Source organism: Prunus persica, chromosome G1 (genome assembly GCF_000346465.2).
Source record: "Prunus persica cultivar Lovell chromosome G1, Prunus_persica_NCBIv2, whole genome shotgun sequence".
Lineage (NCBI taxonomy): Eukaryota > Viridiplantae > Streptophyta > Magnoliopsida > Rosales > Rosaceae > Prunus > Prunus persica.
The window spans coordinates 30,922,984-30,936,398 of record NC_034009.1 but is presented as its reverse complement, the minus strand read 5'-3'; the positions used below and the strand labels follow the sequence as shown (position 1 = coordinate 30,936,398).

Genomic DNA, 13,415 nt, shown 5'->3' with positions numbered 1-13,415 from the left:
AAAATATTGTTTTTTCTAAATAAATCCTGATGATTAGGATCCAACTCAACAAGTTACCTAATCAAGCGCAAAATCGAATTTATTATACCTTTTGAGTTCCTAAAATACCCCCAACCAAGCCTTATTGCATTTTGTACATTAATGTAGGAACTAATATAGAAATAATTTTTAATTGGATTGTAACTAATGACACACTTGAATTTGGAAAGATTTCCAAATAGATGTTGGAATTAATTTGGAAATTTTTTTAAAATTTAACAATAAATTCATATTTAACATACCTATTCGGATTATTTAACCCCAAAAAAAAAGATTTATTTATTTATTTTGTATGCAGTAAGTGTATTATGATCTTATTTCTGTAGGTGTATTGCTATTGCTTGTATATGTAATTACTGCTTACGTCTATTACAACTTTCATGGTTGGCATTAGTATTGATTATAAGTCCATTACAAATTTATTTTTTTTGACATTGCTAATAATTTACATTCATTACTAATTAAGATGGTAAAAATTTACGTTTTAATGCCATATAGTTGGATGGCATTAATTGTAAAATAGTTAAAAATGATAGGATAAATAGTAGCTTATTTTAAATTTGGATTTTAATTGAAGATTATAAAATAGATGAGTTATTGTTTAGAATATATGAGTTACACGAGCCTTTCACCTAACATCTCAAAAAATAATAACGAGAATACTTTGCTGCTGGGTGGGTGAGGTCTCCTAAAACAAGAGGGTAAGCAGAGTTAAATAATGTGGGGGATCCATCTGGATCTCCTAAAGGGGAAAGGAAACGGCAGAGTTAAATAAACTTCCACCAACATAATTAACCAATTACCCAATCCACTAAGCACAGTTCCTAACTTCCTATATGGAGCCTACACTTAACTATTATTCTATCTTTTCGCTGACAATGGGGTCTATATTACTTACTTAATATAGCATTAAGGGTTTAGGGTTGGACCCACCGCTTATTATATTATATATATGATCCCAGCACTTATTTGCATCCAGAGGGACGCACATTTTTTATGCTTCAGGTAATATATATATCAGTCCCGATCTTTTGGATTACAGTTATTCAAGAGATTTGTGGCCACTCACCGTTAGATGTAAATTCAACGGTTCACTCACTCTTACACTCCTTTTAAGAAACTTTTTTGAACCATTGAATTAATATCCAACGATGAATGACCACAATCTCTTAAATTCCTGTGGTCCAAGAGATCGGGACTGATATATATATATAAATACGCTTCAGGTATTTTCACCCAAACCTTGCCTATACTACAAGTATAGGACCCCACACCTTAAATTAACTACACCAAATATACTTTGACCCAAACTTCACCTATACTATTATAGGTAGGTATACGGTATACGGTATACGGTATACGCCTCGCAACCTTACCTATAGGCTATAATTGACGAATACTCCAAATTTATAGTATTCAACATTAAATTGAAACCCAAAAACCTCTGCACTAAAGAAGCATGAATCAACATAATTTGGTATTAAAGAAGCATGTTTGATGTATTTACCTTTTCACTTTAATGGCATATCTTAACTCTTGCGGACATAAAATATGCTTACTTTGACACATAACTGGATTTGTAGAATGCAATCAACAATAGACAATTGGTGTCCTCCATTCATTATATTTGAATGAAAATAGACCTATTTCTAAGAAATTCTAACAAATTTCCACGGTTCAAGTGTAAATCCTCCCATACATCCACTATTTGCTTGAAATGTTGAAGCATCAATCAAGTTGGAGGAAGAGAGAATTTGGACTCACTCCCAATTATAGACTAGTGTTGCATATGATATGCATTTCTAACTCAAGTTATCTACGATTTATTTGTGACAGTTGAGATATGTATAGCAATTTGAACAGCACCCCCTCCCAAAAGAAGAAAAAAGTTTGAAAATCATCGAAGGATGGAAACTGAAACACCCCACCACCTGAACTCTGTTGATGGCTAGCTAGGCACTTTTTTGTTTTTGCGGGGAGGGGGAGTGGCAAAAAGTTGATAGCTAGGCTCACGCACGCATATATCGACAATTCAATGAACTGAACTTATTATATATATATATATATATATATAGAAGTGGGTGGGGATGTTAACATCAAGGTTAATAGGTTCGAATAAAAACTGCATATCATGCGCCTTCCACTGCAGAGAGCTTTAGTTTGTGCATCAGATTATAATTTTCATATTATTTTGATTTTTATGTTGGGTTTCATTTCATATGTAAGACACAGTCACACAGTGTCCTTGTTTTGTTTGGTGTAGAGAAACTTGCAAATGAAACAGTACCAACCCCACATGGAACACAACCCCCACCAACTACCATATATATATATATATATATATTGGCTTCGTGTTTGTTGGGTCTACATGTCTAACAGATTTTTCCTTACGTCTCTTTCTCATCACTCGTTTTAGTATTTCAAATCACAACCCTCAGTATGAACCTTTTCATCATCGCTATATGAAAACTATAACGATTAGTACCCAAAAATAAAAAAAAACGTAAAATCCAACGGATTCATGAATCGTTAGCTTGTTTTTTTGATTTTATATATTTATTTATTTATTTTTAAATTGATGACAACCAAATTCTCTTTAAAAAATCGTTAGCTAATAATAATATTTGTTAAAAGAAGGTTGAATGAGACAATGGTGGTAGACTACCGTCAACCTAGCTTTAAGTAAACGGGTCCATTGATTTTGGACCGTTCATTCATGGAATTCCCATAATGGAACCCGAGAAGGTGGGCTTAGTACTAGTTTAATGTTCACCAAAATCATTACACTCTGACTTTTAGCCCAATAATATTATTTGTCGCATTTGTCTTTTTTTCATAGATATCTTTATACTTGTACTCTAAATTGGGAGAAAATTATTAATTTATTCTGATAGTTTTATACGTGCAATTTCTTTGCTGATAGTTTCCTTTAAATTCAAGGCTTAGACTTAAAGAGTTGGTTGGTTGGTGAGCAAATGTTAACAAAGAAGAGGACAAATATAAATTATTATAATTATTGGGAGAAGAATATTGATATTTTAATGAGCGAGAGTGAGCAAATGTTAACAAATAAGTGAGAGTGAGCAAATGTTAACAAATTTCTTGATATTCCGTTCTGAAACATTCTCATTTTATCTCCTCATCTCAGATATTCAATACGGCCCATTTAACTTTCCAATATAATGGGCCCGACATAAATACTTCACAACTTTGGGCCCTATCCAGACAGAGATACAGTGATAACAATTTCTTTACGTTCTCTTTGCACTCTAGCCTGGCAACTTGCTTCTTCCTCTGTTTTCTTCATTTCGCTTAAAGTCAGAAAACACTTGGCAGCAATGATACTGTATCATATCATCATGCACACAGACAGAAGCTGAAACATTAAAAAGGTATATATGTCTATACATTTTGAGCAGGTGTACATGTGCTTCCAACAAATACAATTCTAAAACAGGTGGTATGTTTTCTACATTAAGATGAAATCAAACAGAAGGTGCTCGAAACTTGCCCTCCACTTTGAATCTGAATTCCAATAACCTCTCGGAAGTGGAAACTATACCTATGTTATACTTCCAACTCTGCACAGATAAAAATCACTAATTTCCCAGAAAGAAATTGAAAAGAATAAGGAAGAAAAGAAAAGTACTGCTTTTGGTTTTGCTGTGGACTTGTAGGGTTAATTATGGACATATGACATAATCTTCTTGATAAGATTGCTCCGTGTGCCGGTAGGGGCTGAGCTTGTTATGACATGGAGAAGGTCCCGAAGGAGGCACTGGCCCTCTTGGAAGCATGCCTTGAATCGATCTTTTAAATTCCACTTCCTTCAAAACTCTGCTGCAACTTCCCATTGATGCCATTCCCACCAAAAGCAGAACCAGAAGAATAACATAACCCCCTAACAATCTCGTTGGAGATGACATTATGGAAATGTGGTGATTTCTAATATCTGATATCTTCCTCTCAACTTTATAAGATGTCACAACTCTTTTTTAGTTATTCAAGATTAGAGATGCTATTTAGTTTATATAGGACTACAGGGATGAGATGAGAGGCTGGGGGAGAAGTTGAGTGCCGTACGTATTGGACTAAGACTGTTAGAATTTCTGACCCAAGAGATTAAAAAAACCAGAAGAGGACTGTTTGGATGTTTTTATTTTTGAGATTCAACGTACGCCAATGAACAAAGGGTGCTCTCGAGTGTAGAATTAGTATTGTGTTGTTTTTGAACGCCGTGAATGATTGTCAATAAGTTGAACGATGCAATAGCAGCCATTTTGGAAAACACAGTAGATAATAGATTAGATATATTCAAGTTCAAATTAATTGTGCATGCACCACTAACACCAAATATCATTTTATTCAAAGCAAAACTCATGCGCGACAGACGACCCTTTGCCACGCACAAACAAATGGGAAATGAAAGAGCCACAATAAAGATTAAAAAGATGCTCCCCAACTTATAATAGCATGATGAGAAGTCTTCGAAACATGTTTTGACTACCTATGCCTTGTACTTTGTGGATAGTAACCTATGCAAAACCAACTCTACATGGGCTTATATCATAACAGCTCCAACTAATATTTGTTTATGTGCCTAAAACCAGGGGCGGTTCTGTGTACAGAACAGGTGGGTGCCCGCCCATTCCAAATTTTTTTAAAACAAAAAATACCTACATATGTTAATAAGTCCAACCCAACTCTGTCTCTTTTCTTGGGTGGGCAATAACATCTTCGCATTCTCATTGTCAACAAAAAGTATTCTACTCATTATCTCATCTTCTATATATAATTATAGTTTTAATTTAAAATTGAGTATTTTAAGAATTAATTAGGGATAAATTATAATTTGGGAATTTTGTTAAAAATTAATTAAGGCTTTGATTTTAGGAATTTTGTTGAGATGTTTGATTTGTTGTTGATATTGTTAAGATGCTCTATGACAATTTGTTTGATTTTTTGTTGGTATTTTTGATTAAAATTCTTTCTACATAAAAAAATTGCTGGTATGTATAGAGATGCATTTTAGGGTAAGGCTCATTAAGTCCATGTGAATCTTTCTATGTTTATTAATGAAATTCACTCATACCATTGAGTTTAATATGTAAGTTTTCGCCATCCGGCCTTCAAATCATTGACCCGCCGCTGCCTAAAACTAAAGAGTCGAAAGGAAACAGTCATAAGTAGCATCTTGGTCTTCGTTGGGCTAGCATGTTGTTTTACCTCCTAAGTTGTTGGCTCATAAGAGAGATTCAAGGCAGAGTCCTATAGATTTAGTATAACTAGCAGTTTGGCGTGGTCTGGGCTGTATATGGTATGTAAAACGTGACAATTGTATGATGAAAACTACCAACAGCCTGCCTGGTGGCAGGGTTCCAAGAAAGTGCCTACAAACTATGTCATGATTTGGATGTTGTTTGATAAAAAAATTAGGTTATTTTATGCTAAACAATCTTCAAAATCCATCACGTGTTAAAAAAATATATATGAAAAATCGCCATCAGCCCATAAGCCATTGAAGTAGACCAGTATTAGAGAGATTTGAAGTAGACCAATATATATATATATATATATATATATATATGCCCTACAAGCTACAACTCTGACATTTTATCATTCTCAAACTGCTAGTGTTAAAAACTTCCTCGGGTCATATTTATTACTTGGTGAATAAGATCATCTTTGTTCTCCAGATTTGATTTATTTAAGCATAAAGTTTTTACCTTTTGTCTGAAATTCAATATAAAAGTTTGCACAACTGAAAAGCCTGCAATTTGACAATCCAAGGATGCCAAGTTGCTGACTTTTATACTTTATCTTATGACTATTTTCTGTTTTGTAAAACGAGGTTTTTTTTTTTGTCGTATTTTGTTTTTGAGTGGCTACTGAGAGTGTGTGTTTTGAGTTTTGGGCTTTGTGTTCTGTTCTGATAAGTTTTGCTTTAGTTTGAGTGATGTGTTCGTTTTAATTGATAGGAACTTTAAGGAGATGGGCTCTGCCTCTCTTTGTTTCTCTCTGCAAAACTCGTGCAACGCTTCCTCTGCAACCGGTATTCTCTACGACCCTCCCCTCGGCTTCCGCTTTCGATCGCGGATCAGGTAATACCCTACTCCATCCCCGCCGTACTTTCAATACTTTTTTTCTTTCCGTGTTATCATTTATCATGCGCAAAGTAAAGGTGTGTCTCATTCAATTTGTTGTATTCTTCGGATTTGTGACCTCTCTTTTTTTTTTTTTTTTGAACTGTTCGCTATAATTCATGGTGTACTATGGAATTATGCTGTACGCTGTTTAAACTTTTGCCTGGCACCATCCAATTTCAGGAAACTATCTGGGAATGGACCCAAGCAACTCATTTGCATCTTCATTTTTAGTTTTTCACACTATCTCAAATACCAAACAATACTTGTTTTTTAGTTTATTGGTTATAGAAAGAGTACTTAAGGTTGGCAGGTTTCGTTATTGCTCTGCCCATTGCAGTTCCTGGGAATTATATAGGTTGTGTGGTTTGTTCTTGTTAGCCTACTGCTTTTGGCAAGTTTTGCTGTAGTGATATCGACTACACAGTTACTTTATCTAATGGTTATTAGCATCATGACGAGACAAGTTAACTGTGATGATGTTGAGTAATGCACTCCCTCAAACTATTGTCAAGCTCAGGGACGAGGGAAAGGGTAACTTTGCTCATCACATTTTGTGATTTGATGAAGAAACTTTGTTAGTTGAATTTAAGGGGTCACCAATACTTAAGAGATTCAGACGTCTTAAATATGTTATAAACTTATATTTTCTTCCAACTCTTTTTATCCTTTTATTGTTCTTCTTTATTGCAGATTCAAGTTTTGTTTATGTTCATAGTTGATGGCATATTAGACAGCTGATGTGCAATCATTTGACTTGTCTGAACCCTTGCAGGAAGATTGTTAGAATGTCTGCAACTCAAACTGAAAATCCCAGAATATCATTTGAATCCTTGCCAATAAAGCCTCCTTCACATCCCACCTATGATTTGTGGGGTGTTATCAAGTCGGCACTTTCTGAAGATGCTGGGGATCGAGGTTTGCAGTATTTCTTGTTTCAAATGGTTCTTCTGTTTTTCCCAAAGCACCAATTTCAAGTGGTTTTAATATTGAGATCTGATTCCTCTATATTGTTTTTCATATGAAATGCTACTAAATCCAGGATATATGAATGGGCAGCTTCATGTTCAAAAAAATATTATTAATATTGTTGCTTCAATTGTAGGTGACGTGACATGTCTGGCGACCATTCCATCTGATATGGAAGTGGAAGCCCATTTTTTGGCAAAGGAGAATGGTATAATTGCTGGAATTGCACTTGCAGAGATGGTATTTCATGAAGTGGATCCTTCTCTGAAGGTATAAAGGACTGGACTTTGTGTGCTTGGAATGTTTTTGTTCTTCATGTCCAATCATTAGTGGTTTACAATTTCGATACAGGTTGAGTGGTCACAAAAGGATGGAGACTCTGTACATAAAGGCCTAGATTTTGGAAAAGTTTATGGTAAATCAGAATGTGTAGAAATTTTAGGAGTTTTTGAAAATTCCTTGAGAATTTAACAAATTGATATGCAGGACGAGCACACAGCATTGTTGTAGCTGAGAGGGTAGCACTGAATTTTATGCAGAGGATGAGTGGAGTAGCAACTTTAACTAAGGTATTCTTGTTTCCCTCTATGCCTTCTGTAAATAAAATCAATGAATAGGCTATCCTAAACTATAATCAAGAACATTAGAGAACATAATTGGGGGCATGCCGTTGCAATGCTGATCATGACGGTTTAAAAATCTGAAGAGATTGTTTATTGCATTTATATGTTTTGATTAAAATATTTAGCACAAACCAGTAGTTGTTTTAGTTCCTCTTCTTCTATGAAAGAAGAGATCTGGAATTTACTATGTAAGAGGGAAGGAATTCAGAGCGGACTTGGGCTTCCCTGTTATGAAGTTCTGAGTACCATTTGATCAGAAGGATTTAGGATAATTTGTCTTTATAAACCAAATACTTAGTCTTGTCTATGTTCTTAAAAGAGATTAACCTTGTTTTCCTTTTTGTCAGTTGTTGCTGATATATGTCTCAAACTTAAGACTATATTTTGATAATAACAGAACGCTCACAACTTTTACTAATAACACCATGACATATATTTAATGCTGTGTGCAGAGCCACACTGAGCATGATGCTTTGAGAGACTTTAAAATAATGAAATTAATGATAAAACTCAAAAGAGGGTGGTAGATGAGAGAAAAATAACTTGACTCGTGTTATGCCTATTGAATGTGTATAAATATTCCATATTTTTTGGCTGTGTAAAGAAGATATTTCCAATGTTTGTGTGTGTGTGTGTGCAGGCAATGGCAGATCTTGCAAGCCCTGCACGTATTTTAGAGACAAGAAAAACTGCTCCAGGTTTACGTTTGGTGGACAAGTGGGCGGTGTAGATCCTTGCTTCTACTACACTCCAACATGTTTTGGTTAGTGATATATATTAGTTTTTTCTCAATCTTAATGAAAACCTCTTGTCGTAGGTACTCATTGGTGGAGGTCGAAATCACAGAATGGGTTTATTTGATATGGTAATGATAAAAGATAATCATATATCAATAGCTGGAGGCATCACAAATGCCCTCAAATCTGTAGACCTGTATTTAGAGCAAAGGAATCTCCAGATGGAGGTTGAGGTAATTTTGCAACTTCTAAGATCTATATCACCTTGAAATCCTGTCAAACCTTTTTTTTTTCGCAATTCATCACATGATTCATGATAAAAACATCCTTAGTTAACTCTTAAGTTTTTACAAACATTCTATGTGATATAAGTTGATATGTCCTGCATTTAATTTGCAATCTGTTTCTGTTACAGAATGCTTAGCTTTCTCTCTCTCTCTCTCTCTCTCTCTCTCTCTCTCTCTCTCTCTCTCTCTCTCTCTCTCATGTTTGTGTGTGTTTATGTGGACATGTGCTTTGCTCACCAATAAAACAGATGGACGGGATAAGATTTTCTGGTGACTGAGATCATTAAACGGGTTTTTGGATTCAATTCCCAGGTTGAGACCCGGACAATTGAGGAGGTAGACAAGGTATTGGATTATGCATCTCAAACAGAGACTTCCTTGACCCGAATAATGTTGGATAATATGGTTGTACCACTACCTAATGGGGATGTTGATGTAACCATGCTTGAACAAGCTGTGAATTTGATTGGTCGAAGATTTGAAACTGAGGTACTTCAAGTTACTTATTCAGTTTTCTTATGGTTTCCGATTTGTTTTATCTGTAGACCTAAAAGGCGCTGTCACTAATGTTTGTTCACCTTTTAGACCTAAAAAATTGAAGTAGGTTAAAGTTCATTCAAATAATAATATGCTACAAAGCACCTGATTTGCTTTATACATTTGCCATGCCATAATTTCAGTGTGGTGACCCTCATTTTTGACACCATGTTTCCCAAAAATAAGGATTTAGATTTAGATGGTGATTGTTTGGATGTTTGCGTTTTGCCATAAATATCTTAAATTGTATCTTCACTCTTTTATGTTGAAGCCTCTTTCTTCAAATCTAGGTTAACCACTTTCTTGCCACCCTTCTTGTTTTTGGGAGATTCAAGTGCAGTCTTTCATGTTAGCAGATTTTTTTATTTATTTTTTATGAGCAAACGGGGACAAGCCCCACAAACAAGTTAGCAGATATTTTCAATGCTGCGTTAATATGGAAATAACTACTGACTGTATGGATTGGATTTTTTCGCTTTTATTTTTAATTTCTGACTAATCTGCTTACTGTGACAGGCATCCGGCAATGTTACTCTTGAAACAGTACACAAAATTGGACAAACGGGGGTCGACTATATTTCTAGGTAAATTTGCAGCTTCTAATCTCAATCAGTAAATCTACAAATTTTATGTGGGGAGGAGTTCTTTGGTGGCTTTGCATAACAGATGCCGTTTAATCTGCGATCTGGAGTTATTTTAAGTGGACAGATATCATATGCTGCCGTTGTCTTTTAGGCCATAATATGTTGTCGAGGTATTCCGAGATAGATAAACTTTTAACCTGTCATATTACCAGACAGTAAGAGTAGCAAACATACGTAGACTGTGGAGATGTACTACTTTTGAGTGGGGATGGACGACTCAAAGTTAGGATCTAGCAATTGTATAATTCCACTTTATGGATCCCCGCATCTCTTCTGTGTGACAAGATCCTCACATCGCTTTGGTGTGACATAAAAGGACAGCAGTTCACAATCTCATCAGTCGAGGTTGTGAGAAGTACATCTCAGTGCAATAGGTTGCGGGGGATAACGTAGTGAAAGATAGTTTACCGATAGTTAAGTCCTGTAACTGATTGGCTTGCATTCGCGAGCAATAGATAGTTGGAGTATTCCTGGAATGTTTACAAAGTGCTTTGTTATGTTTGCAGTGGTGCACTGACTCATTCAGTAAAGGCTCTAGACATCTCCCTCAAGATTGATACGGAGTTGGCTCTTCAAGTTGGAAGGCGCACTCAACGAGCATGACAGTCTTTCGTACCGTAATATTTGTTTCCGAAGGTAATATTGATGTTAAAGTTTCATGTTTATAATAAAATCTGATAGGGTTCTCGTCCTTGATAAAGATTGACCATGTCTCAATATTGCTATTTGAACCTAAACGTTTACGAGTTATTGTTATAAGCTTTTCTAGGTGGTGACTTTGAACTTTCAACAATTGGTGCAAAACCGGCAAAATGGATCTAAAGACAGCAAATGGAGGCATGCCTCTCTGCGGTTGACCTTGTGGTGCTGCACGGGCAACATTCTCTTTGAACAAATCTTCAAGATTTATTTATAGTATTCCGATTTGATATATTTTATATATCATTAAGGGTCTAATTTTATGTTATAAGTCAATGGTCATATAAGATGAACTTCTGACTTCCGTACTGAATAAAATCATTAAAATAAAAAATAAATAAAAATTCAGATTCTGCAAAGATTTCTGAAGCTCTTTTATTTTATTTTTTCATTTAAAAAAAGATGAGAAGAAGACACATCACACATGCATCCTTGAATTGGCATGCCACGTTTATAAACCTCTATGTGTACAACCTCTCTAATAAAAGTAGGCCCCATTATATTAGTGTGGGAATGTGGTATATAAATATAGTGTGCCTAGGATTACCCGTAATCCAATACCTAATTGCTATGTTGTAATGTAATGCATGATATTGTAAAAGCTTTTAGTATATTATACAACACCATACGAGTTTGAAAAACAACAAAATATAGCAACACCAAACTTACATTCAGATTAAGTAGTATATTGAGCTGCTGAAATGGTCTAAAATGAAATCTATATATGCTTTCCGGATCCCAATATTCACTAGGCTTGCTTGTTGCTTTCGACCACAAATGTGAGATTATTGTTGAAGATGGCTGACAATCTCAACTAGCGTACTTCAGAATTCACATGCAAGTAAAAGCTATTTTGCTTGAATTTATATATATATATATATATATTAAAAAAATTAAGTGGGGTGTTCAAAAGTTGAAAATCAAAGGCATGGGTACCCCTACTTTGGTGCATCTCCCATGTAGTCAATCACCACTACACTACCCCACATGATCATGGGATTATTATATTATGTTGGATTTTATGAGGTTTTGCTCCTTGAATTATTTGCATACTCTCAATTTAACTTTTTAATAATTTTTTCAGTAAATTAAGGACTCCAATTTTTTTAAAATCGTCAATTGAGGGCCTTATGTCAATTTTTTTTTAATTCCATCCAAACTTTGGTCCAAATTAAGGGTAAATTCGTAGTTTATAAATAAAATTAAAAATTAAAACCTCACTTACCTAAAATTAAACATTTAAAATTAAAAAAAGAAAGAGAAAATGGGATCATGGGATTATTATATTATGTTCCTTGCTTTCTTTTGTTTTGTATCATATTAATTCCTTCGCATGCGTTTTCGTGCTTCCGAAAAACTTTTTTTTTAAAAAATTTAAATTTATTTTAGAATTAAAAAAAAATAATGGGTAGTTGTGTTCCATAAAAATAGGATCCATTATCTTATTTTGATTAATGCTACACTTACCACTTTTTTATTCCACATTTCTATACCACATGATGTGGCATGTCCATATTATATGACACATCAATTAAATCAATGAAGTGCATTTTAATTAAGACAATTAGAAAAATAAATATTGGAATAAATCATAAAAGAAAAGAAAATATTAAATAATTATAATTGATGTGGCTGTCCACCTCAGCTGCCACATACGATGGTATAAGAATGTGATATACAAATGTGGTAAGAATAGCATTATTCTCTTATTTTTCTTCTTTTAATATGCTACTCTTACCACATTTGTATACCACATCCTTATACCATCTTATGTGGTAGCTGAGGTGGACAACTACATCAATTAAAATTATGTAATATTTTCTTTTCCTTTATGATTTATTCTAATATTTATTTTTCTAATGGTCTTAATTAAAATACACTTTATTGATTTAATTGATGTGGCATATAATATGGACATGCTACATCATGTGGTATTGAAATGTGGAATAAAAATGTGGTAAGTGTAACATTATTCTTAATTTTTTAATATGAAAAAGTGTGAATTTACCATCTTTTAATTAATAATTTCAATTCTTAATGTTTGCATTATCCGATGTCATTTTCTGGTATTTTAAATATTTTACTCTTTTCTGCTTTTTACACCGACTAAAATTGAAGAAGAAAAAAATTCGGATTAATTTAAAGTCAAAAACTGAGGTCCTTCCACCCAATTGCACTCAAATGGTTGCTACCCTTTCATGCCCTCTAAGCTACATCATAAACTTTCATGTTCTGCCTCTTATTTTACTTAGGGGCAACAAAAAATCAAATTATATGTTGTTTAAAAATAAAATAAAAAATAGATCCATAAGTTGAAAGTTATTGAAACACTGTAGTGCAGTCAACTACCGTCCCTAAAAAGCTGGGGTACTTCCGTCTTTCCTCCTATTGAGATTGTAATTAATGACTAAGCAATGTGATTAAGCTAATTGATGCAATTATTAGAAGCAAGCATATGTTATCATAAAGTTGAAATGGGGCATATGATAGGGCAACCAAGTCAGAAGTTTTTCTGCAATATTAAGCCTAATATAAAAGGACCACCACAGCCACAACCAAGGTCTAAAATATCGATGGTATGGAAATATCAGTAGTTTAAAAATATGGAAATTTCGATGGAAATATCGAGATATTATTGATAACGATAAAAATTAAATAAAAACCTGGAAATTTTAATTGAAACTTTGGAGAATTTTTATTCAGTTAATTATTTATTAGTTTATCACAAAAAATTGAA

The 13,415-nt window shown here is 34.1% G+C and overlaps 1 protein-coding gene across 3 annotated transcripts; it reads left to right on the top strand.

Annotated features, from left to right (window-relative positions):
- On the top strand, positions 5,620 to 11,037 carry LOC18791869 (nicotinate-nucleotide pyrophosphorylase [carboxylating], chloroplastic). Of its 3 annotated transcripts, none has more exons than XM_020555752.1 (12): positions 5,620 to 5,708; positions 6,018 to 6,140; positions 6,958 to 7,100; positions 7,288 to 7,421; positions 7,503 to 7,566; positions 7,638 to 7,720; positions 8,415 to 8,498; positions 8,592 to 8,744; positions 9,111 to 9,287; positions 9,852 to 9,919; positions 10,486 to 10,615; positions 10,740 to 11,037. In XM_020555752.1, the coding sequence occupies exons 2-11, from the start codon at positions 6,031 to 6,033 to the stop codon at positions 10,580 to 10,582; spliced, it is 1,113 nt and encodes a 370-aa protein (XP_020411341.1). In that variant the 5' UTR covers positions 5,620 to 5,708; positions 6,018 to 6,030; the 3' UTR covers positions 10,583 to 10,615; positions 10,740 to 11,037. The 3 variants fall into 3 exon arrangements, with proteins under 3 accessions (XP_020411341.1, XP_020411342.1, XP_007223335.1); XM_020555753.1 differs by lacking the exon at positions 5,620 to 5,708 and adding an exon at positions 5,791 to 5,890; XM_007223273.2 differs by lacking the exon at positions 5,620 to 5,708 and having other exon boundaries at positions 5,900 to 6,140; positions 10,749 to 11,037.

Excerpts from the sequence above, each read along its gene's own strand:
- LOC18791869 (XM_020555752.1), top strand. The coding sequence starts at position 6,031 with ATGGGCTCTGCCTCTCTTTGTTTCTCTCTGCAAAACTCGTGCAACGCT. Across the intron at positions 6,141-6,957 it reads CGCTTTCGATCGCGGATCAG|GAAGATTGTTAGAATGTCTG; the intron begins GTAATACCCTAC and ends GAACCCTTGCAG. Across the intron at positions 7,721-8,414 it reads GAGTAGCAACTTTAACTAAG|GCAATGGCAGATCTTGCAAG; the intron begins GTATTCTTGTTT and ends GTGTGTGTGCAG.